The sequence below is a fragment of the Primulina tabacum genome, chromosome 6 (assembly GCF_025594145.1).
Source record: "Primulina tabacum isolate GXHZ01 chromosome 6, ASM2559414v2, whole genome shotgun sequence".
In the NCBI taxonomy this organism is placed as follows: domain Eukaryota; kingdom Viridiplantae; phylum Streptophyta; class Magnoliopsida; order Lamiales; family Gesneriaceae; genus Primulina; species Primulina tabacum.
Genome location: NC_134555.1, coordinates 33,857,595 through 33,871,294, shown reverse-complemented (window position 1 = coordinate 33,871,294; position 13,700 = coordinate 33,857,595). Strand labels below are relative to the sequence as shown.

Genomic DNA, 13,700 nt, shown 5'->3' with positions numbered 1-13,700 from the left:
GCAGAGGTTGCAAAAATCGACACATCGACGGCTCAATGCTGTTCTATAAAATTCTCAGATGAAGGGGACTAAGTTGCACAACCGACCTTCAAATATGGATGAATACTCAAGTACTACTTTATCCAATGCGGACTTTGACGCTTTGGGAAAGGAGTTCGCTAAGGAACAATGGTACACTGGTCGCTGTAAGGCTTTATACAGGAATCTCAGTTTTTTTGAGAGTTATCTAAAATAATTTTAACAAACTAGTCCATCCATTTTGCTTTTACAGCAGGGCGTCTTAAGTGTTGCTCGCTCAGATTCGTCAAGCTCGTCAAATCTCATATTTAGAATGAATATATGGATCATGAAAACGGATCCTATCTGATGATGTCATCCACTCGTAAACAAGATAAGATCGATTCTCTTTCAGTACTTTCCCCTTTCCTAGCCCTCCGGTCACTCCTAGATTTGCTAGTAGGCCTGCTCTGTTCCCTACTTATTCTATAAGAGAGTCGTGCTTCTCTTCCTCTTCCACAGATCTCTAGAACCTGCAGGTTGCTGCTATCCCTCGAAGAGAATAGACGAAGAAGTTCTTCCCATTATTGAATGCAAGAGCAAAAGCGGAAATCCCAGTATTGGTTGAGAAGGGTCAGCTCATCCAAGCTGAGTGTTGAGGTGGTGCATTTCTGAGTCACTGAGGAACCAAGTCTATCCCCGAGTGGTCAACCCTGTTGTTTACTTTCATTGCCTCGTGGATTCAACCCAGGTCTTGTTTTGTCCAATCGAGTGGGTATTGGTGTTGTCTCCTATTGAATCAGCTCTTGGGAGCATAGTATAGGAATTGAGGGATCTTCCTACCAAAGAATCTTTCTAAAAGCTATTCCTTAGTGAGTGTTAATCCTACTCGAAAGGGAGTGAACGCACTACTAGTCGTAGGGCGGAAACGGTCTAACAATAACTCATGAACTGAGGCTAAGAAAAAAGATTCGAAATCGGAAAAGAAGAAGAAAAAACTTCTATCGCAGAGATGTTTAAACGAGTAGGTTTCCCTAGGATAATATTCCTTTCAGTTCAAATTCCGAGCTTGCACAGCACAGGGTATATCCCACTTAAGGGAATGGGGGGCAAGAAAGAATAGATTAGAAGCCCCTTGAAGTTTCCTTTATCTATCCTTTATTTGTGAATCCCAAGTGGGAGTCAAATAGGAGAATATGAGAACACTTGAGAGTCTTTCTATTACTTCCTTGCTTACCTGGCTCACTTCGCAACAAAGAGAAGTAGTTTATTTGCTTGCTTAGCTCGAAGATGCCAACTTCGTTCACTTACGTCTCTCGTTTACTTGTTAGCCAGCCCTATTCCTCACCTTTGCTTTGAGGGTATCTAAATATACAGTGGTATCCTCGTTAGAGGATGCTTTTTTAGTTAGCTAAGCGACTACCTTAGTTGAAGGTGGGAGAGCAGCAAAGTCTCTTATCTTCCCAAAGAAATCGAGATGTGAGAAAAAGAATAGCTATTCACTCTCCAAAGCCCTAATAATTCTTTCTAGCAGATGTGAAGAGAGGATTGTTGACAATTCAATAAGCACTGCAATACCATCTTACGGAATTATCTCGCTATGTCGTCAATCTCAGTATACGGAAATGGTCTGACCAAGAGGCATCGATCTGGAGTGGGTCTTGCATTGCCGGATGACAGGAGCCCTTCACCTCCACTCTTCAATTATATCCATACCAGGTGAACACAGATGATCGACCTTCAGTGCCTGGTCAACCATTAAAGAAGAGAAGAGGAGCGGAACAATGAGAAGGAGTTCGTAGCCCTCCAACCAGAACTAATCAACCCGCCTCTTCAACAGCTCCATTCCATCTCTGGGATCCAATGCTTCTTCACCGGGCCCGCCCGATCCAATTCCAATGCCTAGCCCGAAAGCATGGAATCACCATCATTCTCCATATGACCCGATAGCAACACCAATCCAAGTATTTCCTCTCTCCTGGCAAAGAAAGGAGGGGATAACCCCGGTATCTATCTACTGGTCACCCAAATGAAAGCTCCTGCCCTCAAATGCTTCCCAACGAGAGAAGCTAAGGGAGCGCCGTTAAGGCCGGTTGTCCAATCAACGGAAATGGGAGTCAGTGACCTAATGGAGGTACTGAGCCCAAAGCTGGATCTAATGTCTTCTGTTCCTGGATCAAATGCTTGGGAGGCAGCCTCTGCATCTGCATTTCCATTCCCAGGGAGCTCAAAGCAATCAAGTGAATCCTTGCCATCAGGACCAATCCCTAGCGCCCAAGCAACGGCAGCTAAGAACCTTTATTCGAGACCATTAGTAGGTAGCACGTCGAGGTTCCAAGCCGAACCAAAGCAATCTATTTATCCGAACCAACTAGCGATCAAATACCAGCCAAGGATTCCACTCTCTCTCCACCTGAATCGACGGTTTAAATATCTTAGTAAGATATATCGGTTCAGCCAGCTAGCTGCATGCCGTATCGGGAAGCGCTGATTCATTCCCCCGATTGTGGAATTTCGACATGTTTTGTGGTGAACGAGGAGCGGACCTACGTCTAGAAGAGAATACCGGCTAGGGTGTGAGCACTTTTATACTACGGAAATAACAGGCATACCAACTTGATCGTTACCGGTCATCAATTCAACCTCTCGTACGAGTAGGAGTGCTTGAGCGATGGGCTAGAAGCCCGAGCGATACCTTATATATATAATTCTAATAATCTAGAATGACAAAATCCCGGGGTATGTATGGATCCGTGATCCTAATATGAATGGAGGAAGTGCGCCTAATAGGTAGGCTGGGTTAACAGCAATGGCTGGTTAAAGAGTCTTTGATGCAAAAAAAAAGTGCTTCTCCTCAGAAGATGAGTGGAGGAAGAATGAATGGATTGGTTGATGCACAACCGTATTCAACCTCTGATCGCTCCTCTGTGTAAGGAGTGTTCGATTCTTATCTTTGTGGGAGTTACTCTGATAATGAACGGGATGATGTTTACTCATTGAGCACTCCCGGATGTAACACATATGCCTTCTCGTAGAGCACTCCCAGAAGCTACCCTGAAGCCTGATCGTGCTTGGAAAAGGCATTTCATTGACCGAACCCGACCCATCCCATCGAGAGTGCGAACTGCGCTTTATTCGCTTCATAGCTGGCTTTGCATAGGAACCTCTGATTGAGCCCGCGGAGTCGCCTTACTGCTTGAGTGAGTAAGCATTCCAGATTGTTGAGCTTGGCTCACTTCAGCTGGCTATTGCTTGTTTAGAGGAGGAAGCAGGCGTTGGTACAGAAGCGGCATATGGTGCTTCCCGCAATGGAGCTAGCACCCTTAGATTCCTCTCTATACCCAAGAAGATTGGAAACACTCTGTGGAACTGAAAGTGGCGTAGTGGAGACTGCACAGCAAGTGGCGTAGTGGAGTGAGCGAGCATCTTATTTGCCCAAGAAGATGGATGGGATAGAGGAAGCTTCCTATTCTCTGTAAACAGAAAGGGAAGTTGTGCCCAATGACTGGAATAAGCTAGTACCATAGATTTTTTTTTAGCTATGGACTACTCCTTAAGCTAGAGGAGACTTGTTTGTCTGGGAAAAATAGTCATTCTAGACCCGATTTGAAAGATTGAATTGAAAGCAAGAACATAGACCTGACGAGAAAGACCCACATTTCTAATATTAACTTATGATAATCAAAGGGAGTCGTGGTTACGGGTAAGCGTCAGGATATTTTAGTCTAGAAAAAAGGAAGATTCCCTCATATCGTTTCATCTAAGAGTTTCTGCCAAATGCATATAAGACATCTGTTGCAGGCAGAATGAGTCTTCGGTCGCTGAAGGGGAAGGGCAGACTGGCATTTCAATCTGCCTTCTTATCCATTATTATATCTCCTCTAATTACCAAAAAGGCCCGGTTATGCTTTGATGAGCACCCTTTTCTAAATAACCCTTGATGGCAGTTAAATGCTATCGCCCCTCGGAAAAACAGCTGTTTTCTTTCCCCTTTCACCCCTCCTCAAATCAAGAGGATTTTGATCTTAACTTGTCTCCAGTACGGGGAGGTTCTGTTAGTGAGCAATAGCTAGGTGAAAGCGGTCTACTCGTGTACTAGCACTAGCGCGTACTTTGCTCTGTGTTAGGTCAGGAAAGATAATTGCATATCCCATAGCCGATCGAGGCGGTAAGAAAACTCGATATCCTACAGATCCAATGGAAGGGAAGCCTTAACCGAGAACTTCAGTGAACTTCGGTAGGAGCATATCCTTTCTTTGATTAACCGATGGAATAGAATGTTCCTTTTTTTTTTTGTACCGGACATACGCGTCCCCTATAGGTAAAAGAGCTGCTGGAGGGTAATTCCTTACTTAAGATCCATTGCCGCTAGAAAGAAGCAGGCAGAAAAAAAAGAGGATAGCTGACTGAAGCCCTAGGATGGGCATCTCACTTGATAGCCAACAACCAGGGAAAGGCAATCTAATTGCTTAACCGAACCGATAAAGGAAGCGCGAAGCTTCTCTGTATTGTATGTACCACGGGAGACATACCATGGAACAATCTCGGTAAGGATATATCCTTTCTTCACCGATAGAAGCCCGGATATCAAGCTCAAGCTCTTTTCCTTTTGCCACGGGAATGGGAATCAAACTCACCTAGCCGACCCTGTAAGATAACCAAGACTGAGGAAGAGAGCTGCTGACTCTTCTATGTTTGTTGTCTAATGTCTAATGAGATGTCGAGAGACTAAAGTGTGTTCCTGTTCCCTTTCCAATCTACCCTAGTGTGTTATCTTTCCGTATAAAAACCTTTTCCTCTTACTATCAGAGAGAGAAAGAAAGACTGAAGTCTAATATAGTACTAGCAGCAACCGCTTACCTTCATATCAGGAGCAGTAGGATAGAACTTTGATCTGTACCACTTTCTGAGATAGATTGAAAGCAGAATAGAATAGAGCTGTGCGTGAATCAGGTAAGGCATACCTTTCTTTAGATTGATTGGAGTGCGCAGGTTAGATGGCAGAGAAAGTTCTTTGCTCAATAGATCCCAGAGCTGCAGTGATTTTATATTGACTACATCCACAGGAGGAATAAAAACTTTAGCTGAAAAGCCGGGAGAACAGAACCACAGGAAGGGAGCGGTCGGTAATCAATCTATGTCAGTGTACTTCCTTCAAGGAGGAGGAGGGATGCAGATGAAATGAATCTTCTTTACTCTGATTCTATTCTTGATAACCTGACACCAGGAAAGAGCCAAGGACCGGGTGAGGATGGAACTCTCAAGGCGACATCTGAGATGAGAAGAAACAAAGCGCTAACAACGGATAAGCATGGCACCTGGCATCGACTCATCCCGTCTCGATTACTAGTGAGACGAAATTGACTTAGTCTTGTGAGACCTATCGTAGAAAATTCCCGAGACCATTGATTAGAATGTTCCTGAGGCGGGCAGGCAAGGAGATTACTTAGCGCATTGACTAATTCAATTTGGACTAGCCTAATGGGCACAATAAAAAGGAAATTTGCCTCAACAAAGGAATAGGAATCCGAGGTTTTTATTCCTTAAATGCGGTTTGTCTCTCCACTACTTGATGTAGGGTTATCAGAGTTTATCAGCATAATAGAAAGAATCAGCTATTGGGTAGGCACTCGTAGCAGCAAGATAGGTTGTCTTTGCTCCGCTCCTGGTCATACCCTAAAGGTGCCCCGACAATATCAATATTGAGTCCCAAAACTGGGATGACCAATCGATAGATAGGTGGGAAGATCTTTTCTATCTATGGTAGCGCCCATTTGAGGATCGAGACGGCGTGACAGACTATTGACAACATGTTTAATAGGCATTTGAAGTGGGAATAAAAACCTTGTGGTACGGTACTCCACCTTGCGGGGTTATATCCCATACGAAGAAGACAAAAATCCATACCTGGGTCGGGCACCCCCCCAAATAGATTGAATCTTGATGAGTCGAAATTGCGTTTTTTTTTGGCCGGGTCGAGATAACTTTCCCGGGGACTGCCAGTGATACACGTAGTTTTGATGCTTTAAAGAATGCCTCTGGGAACAATATAGTTTACCTGCTCGCCTACTACGGTTAAGGGAAATGTTTCTGTCGAAAGGCAAACAATGTGGGTAGTACGATTCTTCCTCTTTATGTTAGGCTGGCCTATAGCCCTCTTTTTTAAGGAATTTTTGACTATTTCATTTAGGTATCTTCCCCGTCTCTGGTTGAATTGATCATGAATAGTACGACACTGACTCAACTCAAACTCAGATGCTGATCCGGGATAAGTATCCTCTGAAAGCACCTCCTGCAGGACTGGACGTTATGAACCGAAGACCAAAGAGAAAGAATCCCTTGTTTCTAGGATCTATAAATCGAACCGGCATAGCATGTGTAGGCTTCTCCTCATCAATAGGTACCGAAGCCGACCGAAAGAGTGGATTTAGGAATCTTTCCCCCTAGGGTCTGTTACTCGCGCCTAAGCTGATGTCTGGAATGGCTGTAGTGGGATCTTTATAGAACATGGTTCCGACATCGAATGATTCCCCACACCACAAGGTGCCTGAAACTCTCATTTTGACAGCAGAAGTACATCCATATGGATTGTAAAAGTTTCATTCTCCGGTGCCCAATTCCTACCTTGGTGATTTTATTTTCGATTGAGGAACGGGCTAAAGAGCCCTAGTATTCTAGTTCTTAATGATACGTAGTAAAAACAAATCGTAAGATGAATAGATTATAGGCTGGTTCTAGTTCCACACTGGAAGAAAGAAAGGAGCTAGCTCACAGGATTGGTGAAAGAAACTGGCTTGTTAACTTGCCGCCTCTCCTTGAAAACTTACTAACTCCCTGTCTTAGACCCTAGGAGACCGGCCGGGAGAGCTCACTTGCCCACCTCAAACTTGCCTACCCCACCTCCCGAAGGGAACTCAAACTTAAACAAACGGGAAGGAAGATGGACTCCCACGAGATGGAACTAAGATATGCTCGTAAGCGTACGATTAAGAGATAGGCTGGCTATTTCACTTTTGAATATATCCTGCTGTTAGCTCAGTTAGCTCAAAGGGAGTGACCCCGGGAAAGGTAAAAAAAATAGGAATTCTTTCTTTAGTCTGTCTTGACTTTGACTCTTTCCCTGCTTGAGACGGAAAGTTGTCAAGAGATTACACTGATGCTATACTATACATTGATCTTACTAACATCCCTCCCCTTCCTTCCCCTACACCAAATTCTGAAACACCCGCTCACCCAGCCATTGATCTTGTAGTTTTTCTCCCTATACCACCACCTCCACCCAAACCCATCTCTAGACGCCAAAGAATATCTAAGGACCCTTCCATACTATGGTTACTAGACTAAAAGATGTTTCTTCGCAAGGCACCAAAGGCCTTATTAGCCTCAAAACATTCCATTCCCTGCCTTGACATCGAGATACCCGCTACACCCAACAAGGAAATAAAACTTCACTGGCGTGCGGCAATGGTTGAGGAGATGAATTTTCATCAAAACTGGTACTTGGTTCTTCCCTTGGAAGAAAAAAAAATGGCTTTATTTCCAACACTCCGGATAGGCGGAAAGATCTATGTCCATCCCTAACTTCCTTTCAATCCATATCGGAAAATTTAGGCTTTCTCTACTGGGAGTCATCAAAGGAGGAATGGGCATACGCTGGTTCGATAAGCCAAGGAAAAACAACCACCGCTTGGTTTTGACACTCAAGCGACCCGCCCTGCTAAACATCGATGCAAAGGTTAGATTTGACCACCTCTATCTACCCAACTAGTCCTATTTGATCTAAAATCAAAATCCAACCTGGAAACTGTATCTCCCCCAGAAAAACCTTTATCTCCAAGCCCCTTTACTAGGTTGGGCAAGCTTTGATGCCTCTACTCCCAACAAGTTGCGGGTCGGGATCGTGGAACTATCGCTCGAGAGGTAAGTAAGCTGGTCCTTATTTGGTTATAAGGATAATCGTTCTTCTTAGGTCAGGGGCGGCCGGGGGTTACCCGCGATTGGTAATGGCACAACCAGAAGAGGAGTAGGGGAGACAAGGTTACGCGCTGGATAGCGCAGCGCATCTGTTTCGGGTACAGAGGCGACGAGGGGTGCTAACCCGGCCACCCAACCCAGCAGGTCAGGGGCGGGCCGGCCGGCCATAGGTTCGAATCCTGCCACCTTTCTTGTGGATCATCCTGTGATTACCGGATGATAAGAATAAGAAAGCAGAAATTTTGAAATGAGCACGAAATGTCAATATATGAATTGTTTCATTGTTCGTTATTTCCGGGTCTTTTCGTTGCATTCACTTACAACAAGAAACAACCACCAGTGTTTGGTGCAGCACTTGCATTTTGGTGTATTCTTCTTTCTTTCCTTGGTCTTTCGTTCCGTCATATTCCTAATAACTTATCCAATTACAACGTATTAACCGCTAATGCACCTTTCTTTTATCAAATCTCAGGGACATGGTCTAATCATGAGGGTAGTATTTTATCATGGTGTCGGATCCTAAGTTTTTATGGATTCCTTCTTTGTTACCGGGGTCGACCCAAAAGCCATAATGTCTCAAAACGAGGAGGCCATAGAGAAACTCTTTTTTATTCCTTTGTTTCGAACTTCGTGAAGAACTCCATTCTATCTCTCCCTCGTTACGAACAAAAAAGTGGGGCGCAGACCCAGTTGTACACTCCCTTCGTTCTACGAACCCTTGTTGATTCTGAACTTCGTTCGCGAAAGAACCGGACTTTTGACGGACCAGCCCTTTTTTATGCGCCGCTTTTCCCTGAAAGGAAAATGAGCTTTGCTCCTCTGGGCGCTAGGCGCTCCCGTGGTTCGGGAGAAGGAAAAAGGACTCATCCTTTGTTGCATCTGGCACGAGATGATAAAGAGAGAGCTTCGTTTATCGATGAACAGCGGATTGACCTTGGCATTGCTTTGTTTTTCTCTCCTTTCCTATCAGCGAGTTCCGACCCTTTTGTTCGAAATTTCTTCGTTCGTACCGAACCGCTTGCAGAATCAAATCCTGTTCCACAAGATCCTCTATCAGCTATACATCCTCCTTGCATTTATGCCGGAGACGTCGCCAGTGCTATGGGCTTTGGCTTATGTAGATCAAAAATGATGAATGGGATTGTGGCACTCCACTCGCCGCTAATGCGGAAGGATGCCGCCGAAAAAAATGGAACACTGTTTCGCTCTGTTGGATGCGTCGGATCCCGTATAACAAGCGAGCTCTTTACCCTCAAATTCAAATATGTGGGCGCAAAATGCTATCCTGCTTTATTGTTACGTAGCAATAGAAGCCTGCTTATGCTGCTTCGATGGCGCTTTTTCGACTTATCTTCGCTCTGGACACGAGCGCTAGTGGACACGGGGAGGGAGCAGGCGAAGCATGTCGTTCGTAATGAAAAGAAAGATACCACTACTGCGCCTCTTTGTTGGACCGACGGCGCGAACACAGTGGTCTCTGACCAGGACCAGGAACCAATTCGAATTTTGATCTTGACATGTCGCTGGTTTTTAACCGTAGGCATTTTGCCAGGAAGTTGGTGGGCTCATCATGAATTAGGTCGGGGTGGCTGGTGGTTTCGGGATCCCGTAGAAAATGCTTCTTTTATGCCTCGGGTATTAGCCACAGCTTGTATTCATTCAGTAATTCAACCCCTTCTTCATTCTTGGACCTCGTTTCTTAATATTGTGACTTTTCCATGCTGTGTCTCAGGAACCTTTTCAATACGGTCCGGATTGCTAGCTCCCGTTCATAGTTTTGCTACAGATGATACACGAGGAATCTTTTTATGGCGGTTCTTCCTTCTAATGACCGGCATATCTATGATTCTTTTCTCCCAAATGAAGCAGCAGGCATCGGTCCGTAGAACCTATAAAAAGGAGATGGTTGTGGCGCGAAGTACTCTTGTGCACCTACGTCATTCGACTCGCGCGCAAGCCCGCCCCGTTATCTTATGGAAGAATTGAGCTTATTGCTGAGCTGGTTATTCAGAGCCAGCAATTGGCTGTCGGATTTCGTCCCGCAACTAGAAGAAGATGGCTTCGGGGGTCACTGTGGTGTGGCTGAATGTAGAGCAGTCCGCCCCTACAGTCTTTGATCAGTAGATTATTTAGAACTTCGGAAGATGGTCAAGGCTTTTATACCAAGCCACTGCACTAGATGGGCATGTAGTCGGTCAAAAATGCCTCTGTTCTTTACTAAAATACTATTTCGGATGAATGGGGAGTCGCTCTTTGATCTGCAGAATAAGGCCTAGGAGCTCTCTCTTTTATGGCAGAGATCTCTCCTCTCCACACCAAGAAACCGAATCACAATGGATCAAAGCCCCCCTTTTCCTTCCAATTAGTGAGATTCTATCTCTTACTTGAGAAATTGTAGTCAACCCCGACTACACCTTCCTCGGAATCAATACTTTTTACAATTTCCACTGACGAGCTTTCTCGTGAGCTCTTTCTTTCTTCTCGGGAACATCTTGAAATCGAGTGGGTAGCAATAAATTGTTTAAACAATTAATATAAAAAACTTAAGCAAGATCGTAGCGGCGAAAGATTAGCTCTTCCTTTCTTCATCCTAGCACTATGAGAAGGAAGGAAGACTTGAACTATGCTTAACACATGCAAGTCGGGCGGAGAGTAGTAGCAGTATTGCTCTTAGCGGCGAACGTGTGAGTAATACTTCTCTAATCTGCCATTTAGTGGGTATAAAATACCGCATATTGTGATGAATCTGAAATGTTGATCATGAAAGGGTCTTTGGACTCGCTAATTGATGAGGATAAGTCGTATTAGCTAGTTGGTGAGGTTTTTATTCCAAGGCTGTGATGCGTAGTTAGCCTGAGAGGGTGAATGGCCACAAGGGAACTGAGACACGGTCCCTACTCCCGATGGGAGGCAGCAGTGAGGAATCTTCGGCAATGGGGAAACCCTGACCGAGTGAAAAAGGAAGGAGGAAGGTCTAGGCAGATGGGCAGGGATAGGAATCGTTTGGCTTGTTTCGTTTCGGGTCAATCCCTTGGTTTCGGGGTCTTGTCAACATGGGCACCACGCACCCTTTGCGCTTATTGATAGAGATAGAGCCGATACATACGGCTTTTTGGCCTATGCTTACTTCGTAAGAAATACACGAATCCACACTAACGTACATCCTGCTAACTACACACTACTATAAGAAAGAACTTGTTGGCAGGGACATGAAATCACATTTAGGAATGATCTTTTCCACATGGCACGAAGGCAGCTATGCATCGATTGCCGCCGAAGAGCCTACTACCTAATAGCGCCCCATGGCCTCTGTTGAAAAGTCAGGACTTGTTGTCTCTGTTGCCTTTCTTTCGGCTTATGGTTATATACCCTTTATTTAATTTAAAGCTAATTCAAAGGGAATCCGCATCGGTATTAGTGTCCCATAAGATAAGGTTCAATTCCCCTCTCAACAAAGAAATGAAAGCATACCTCTTTGCTTCTTGTCCTCTTACTTTTTTAGCCTACCTTGTGGAGGTCTCTCGGGTGTCTACGGCAGATCCGATCAGTCTCGTGATGAAAAGAAGTCTTTTCCGATCTTCCACTAAGAAAGGTATCGTCACGACAACTTCAATTTGTCCGGTAAACTATTCGGGGCTCCCCATGGTTTAGTAAAAGGGAGGGGATATTTTATCTTCATCCGGGGTTCATTCATTATGAACTCAAAAGTGTAAGGCTGATTAGTGAGGTCTTAAAAAAAAAAACGTCATACAATGATCGGCCATTCCATTTTTGCTTTCAGCAAGCAGGCGACGCGAATCTATGCTTTCTATGTTTCAATCGGATACCAATTGCTTGGATGCGTTTGAACTCGAGATGACTTGCAGAAAAAATGATTTCTAGGTTTGTCTTGTGTCTCCGAAAGAAATGGTCCATTTTTTGATGGGCGAACGACGGGGATTGAACCCGCGCGTGGTGGATTCACAATCCACTGCCTTGATCCACTTGGCTACATCCGCCCCTACCCCCACACAGGTTTAAGTCTCCATCTACGATCAAGATCCTTTCTGAACTCCCCTATGACTGCTATCAAAGAGAAGCTTTTTCCTAGTTGTTGCTGTTTCGGAATTCTTAGGGGAAAGAAAGCTTTAAGAAGTAGAAGCTTCCTGGCAAAGCTTCAAACAAAGAAAAGAGGTTGGGCTGTTCACTTCATTGATTTGACTTCACTTTACTTAAGATTAAAGATAGGGGCCGGGCGGGCAGTGAAGGCTCATTTAGTAGACAGCGAGCGAGCAGCAAGCACCTACTCCTATTAAAATGAAAAGCAGCAAGCGGAACTTGAAGAAGCCCTTTTCTACAAACCTTTCTAGAATCTAATATTAAGAGAAGCTCGAAGAGCTTTCTTCGCATACTTGAGCGCATCCCCTTTCTATTAGTAAGATTGTCAAAGGGCTTTCCTTTATGATATGACTAAACTAATCAAATAGGGGCAGGGGGCGCTAACGAGCAAGAAAACGGATGCGCTAACGTGCCTTTACTAAGAAACTAATCTAAATAGAATAGAAGGCCCTTCTTGCTTTAGTTTTCAATAAGTTCGCTAACGCGCCCTTCCTTCAGCTGGCTTCGCCCTATCTATTCATCTCTTTTTTTTTTCAAATGGATATTTAGGGATCTCTCTTGTTCATAGATCTTGAAACCAGATCAATATTTCTTTCTCAATAGATCTATCTCTCGATAGAAAGATCTAGATCTCTATATGGATCTATCTCCATATCGAAATATGGAAGAACCAACACAACAAGGGCGTAACCAACGGAAGGTTCTCACCCTGTCCCCGACATTGTTCTCCAACGATGTCCCCTGGGCGAAAGGAGCCACCATTCTGGCCTATTATTGATTGATAGGGATTTTACCGATGCTGAAGGTGCTTACCAAGCCACCCACTTGAGAAGCTAGTCGCCAGAAAGAAGCGAAGCTGTCTACGAAGCAAAGCTTCTCCCCCTTTAGTCGTAATACTCGGCTCGTCGCTACTTTGATTCAAAAGGTAATCGACGGTTCCCGCCTCCTTCGGTGAGAAGTTCCCTTCCCTTTTCTAAAATGACTGATTGGTCTGCTCAGCAAACGTACAAAGTGGTCTGCAGTTCACACTTGGGCAAAGACGACTTACTTTTTGGAAGCGGAACACGAACCGATTTACGCTATTCCGGGTTCTTATTGAGCGTAGCGAAATCAAGGTTTATGATTAAGTCAGCGAAGTTTCTATGGTGTTCTACCTTTGCGTAGTCTCGGTCCACAGTGTAAGGCTCCGCACCTGAGCCTCGTTAGACTCAGCTGAAGTGTAAGGTATAAGTGAAGAGAAAAGAAGAGATGAAGTCCGTCACTTAGCCTAGTCTATATCCACAGCTGACGCAACTCCGTACCGACGCCTCACTACTACAACATTAATTAACTTAACGGCTAAGCGATTTCATAAGCTGAGCTTTCCTTAACCAGCTGATGTTACTTCGTAACCTCAACGTACTTTTTTCTTACTGTAGCATAGGCCTTCGCCACTTCAAACGGGCGCTTCGCCCCTCTTTTTTTTAGAAGGATGGTTTTCTTGGAATGGAAATGGCTATGAATCCGCAACCTATCAATAAATAAAAAAGAAAGAGGTTAGAATTTTCCACTCCCATTCCTGCTGGATGCACACAAATGGTCCCCCGCCTTTCCTTCCTTGGTCGGGATAGAACCAGCCCTTACTCAGCACG

General features: G+C 44.6%; 1 protein-coding gene across 1 annotated transcript; it reads right to left on the bottom strand.

Annotated features, from left to right (window-relative positions):
- Window positions 1-8,636: 8,636 nt before the first annotated feature.
- On the bottom strand, window positions 8,637-9,216 carry LOC142549258 (uncharacterized). The gene has a single exon (XM_075658107.1). The coding sequence runs from the start codon at window positions 9,045-9,047 to the stop codon at window positions 8,835-8,837; it is 213 nt and encodes a 70-aa protein (XP_075514222.1). The 5' UTR covers window positions 9,048-9,216; the 3' UTR covers window positions 8,637-8,834.
- Window positions 9,217-13,700: the final 4,484 nt, after the last annotated feature.

Excerpts from the sequence above, each read along its gene's own strand:
- LOC142549258 (XM_075658107.1), bottom strand. The coding sequence starts at position 9,047 with ATGCAAGGAGGATGTATAGCTGATAGAGGATCTTGTGGAACAGGATTT.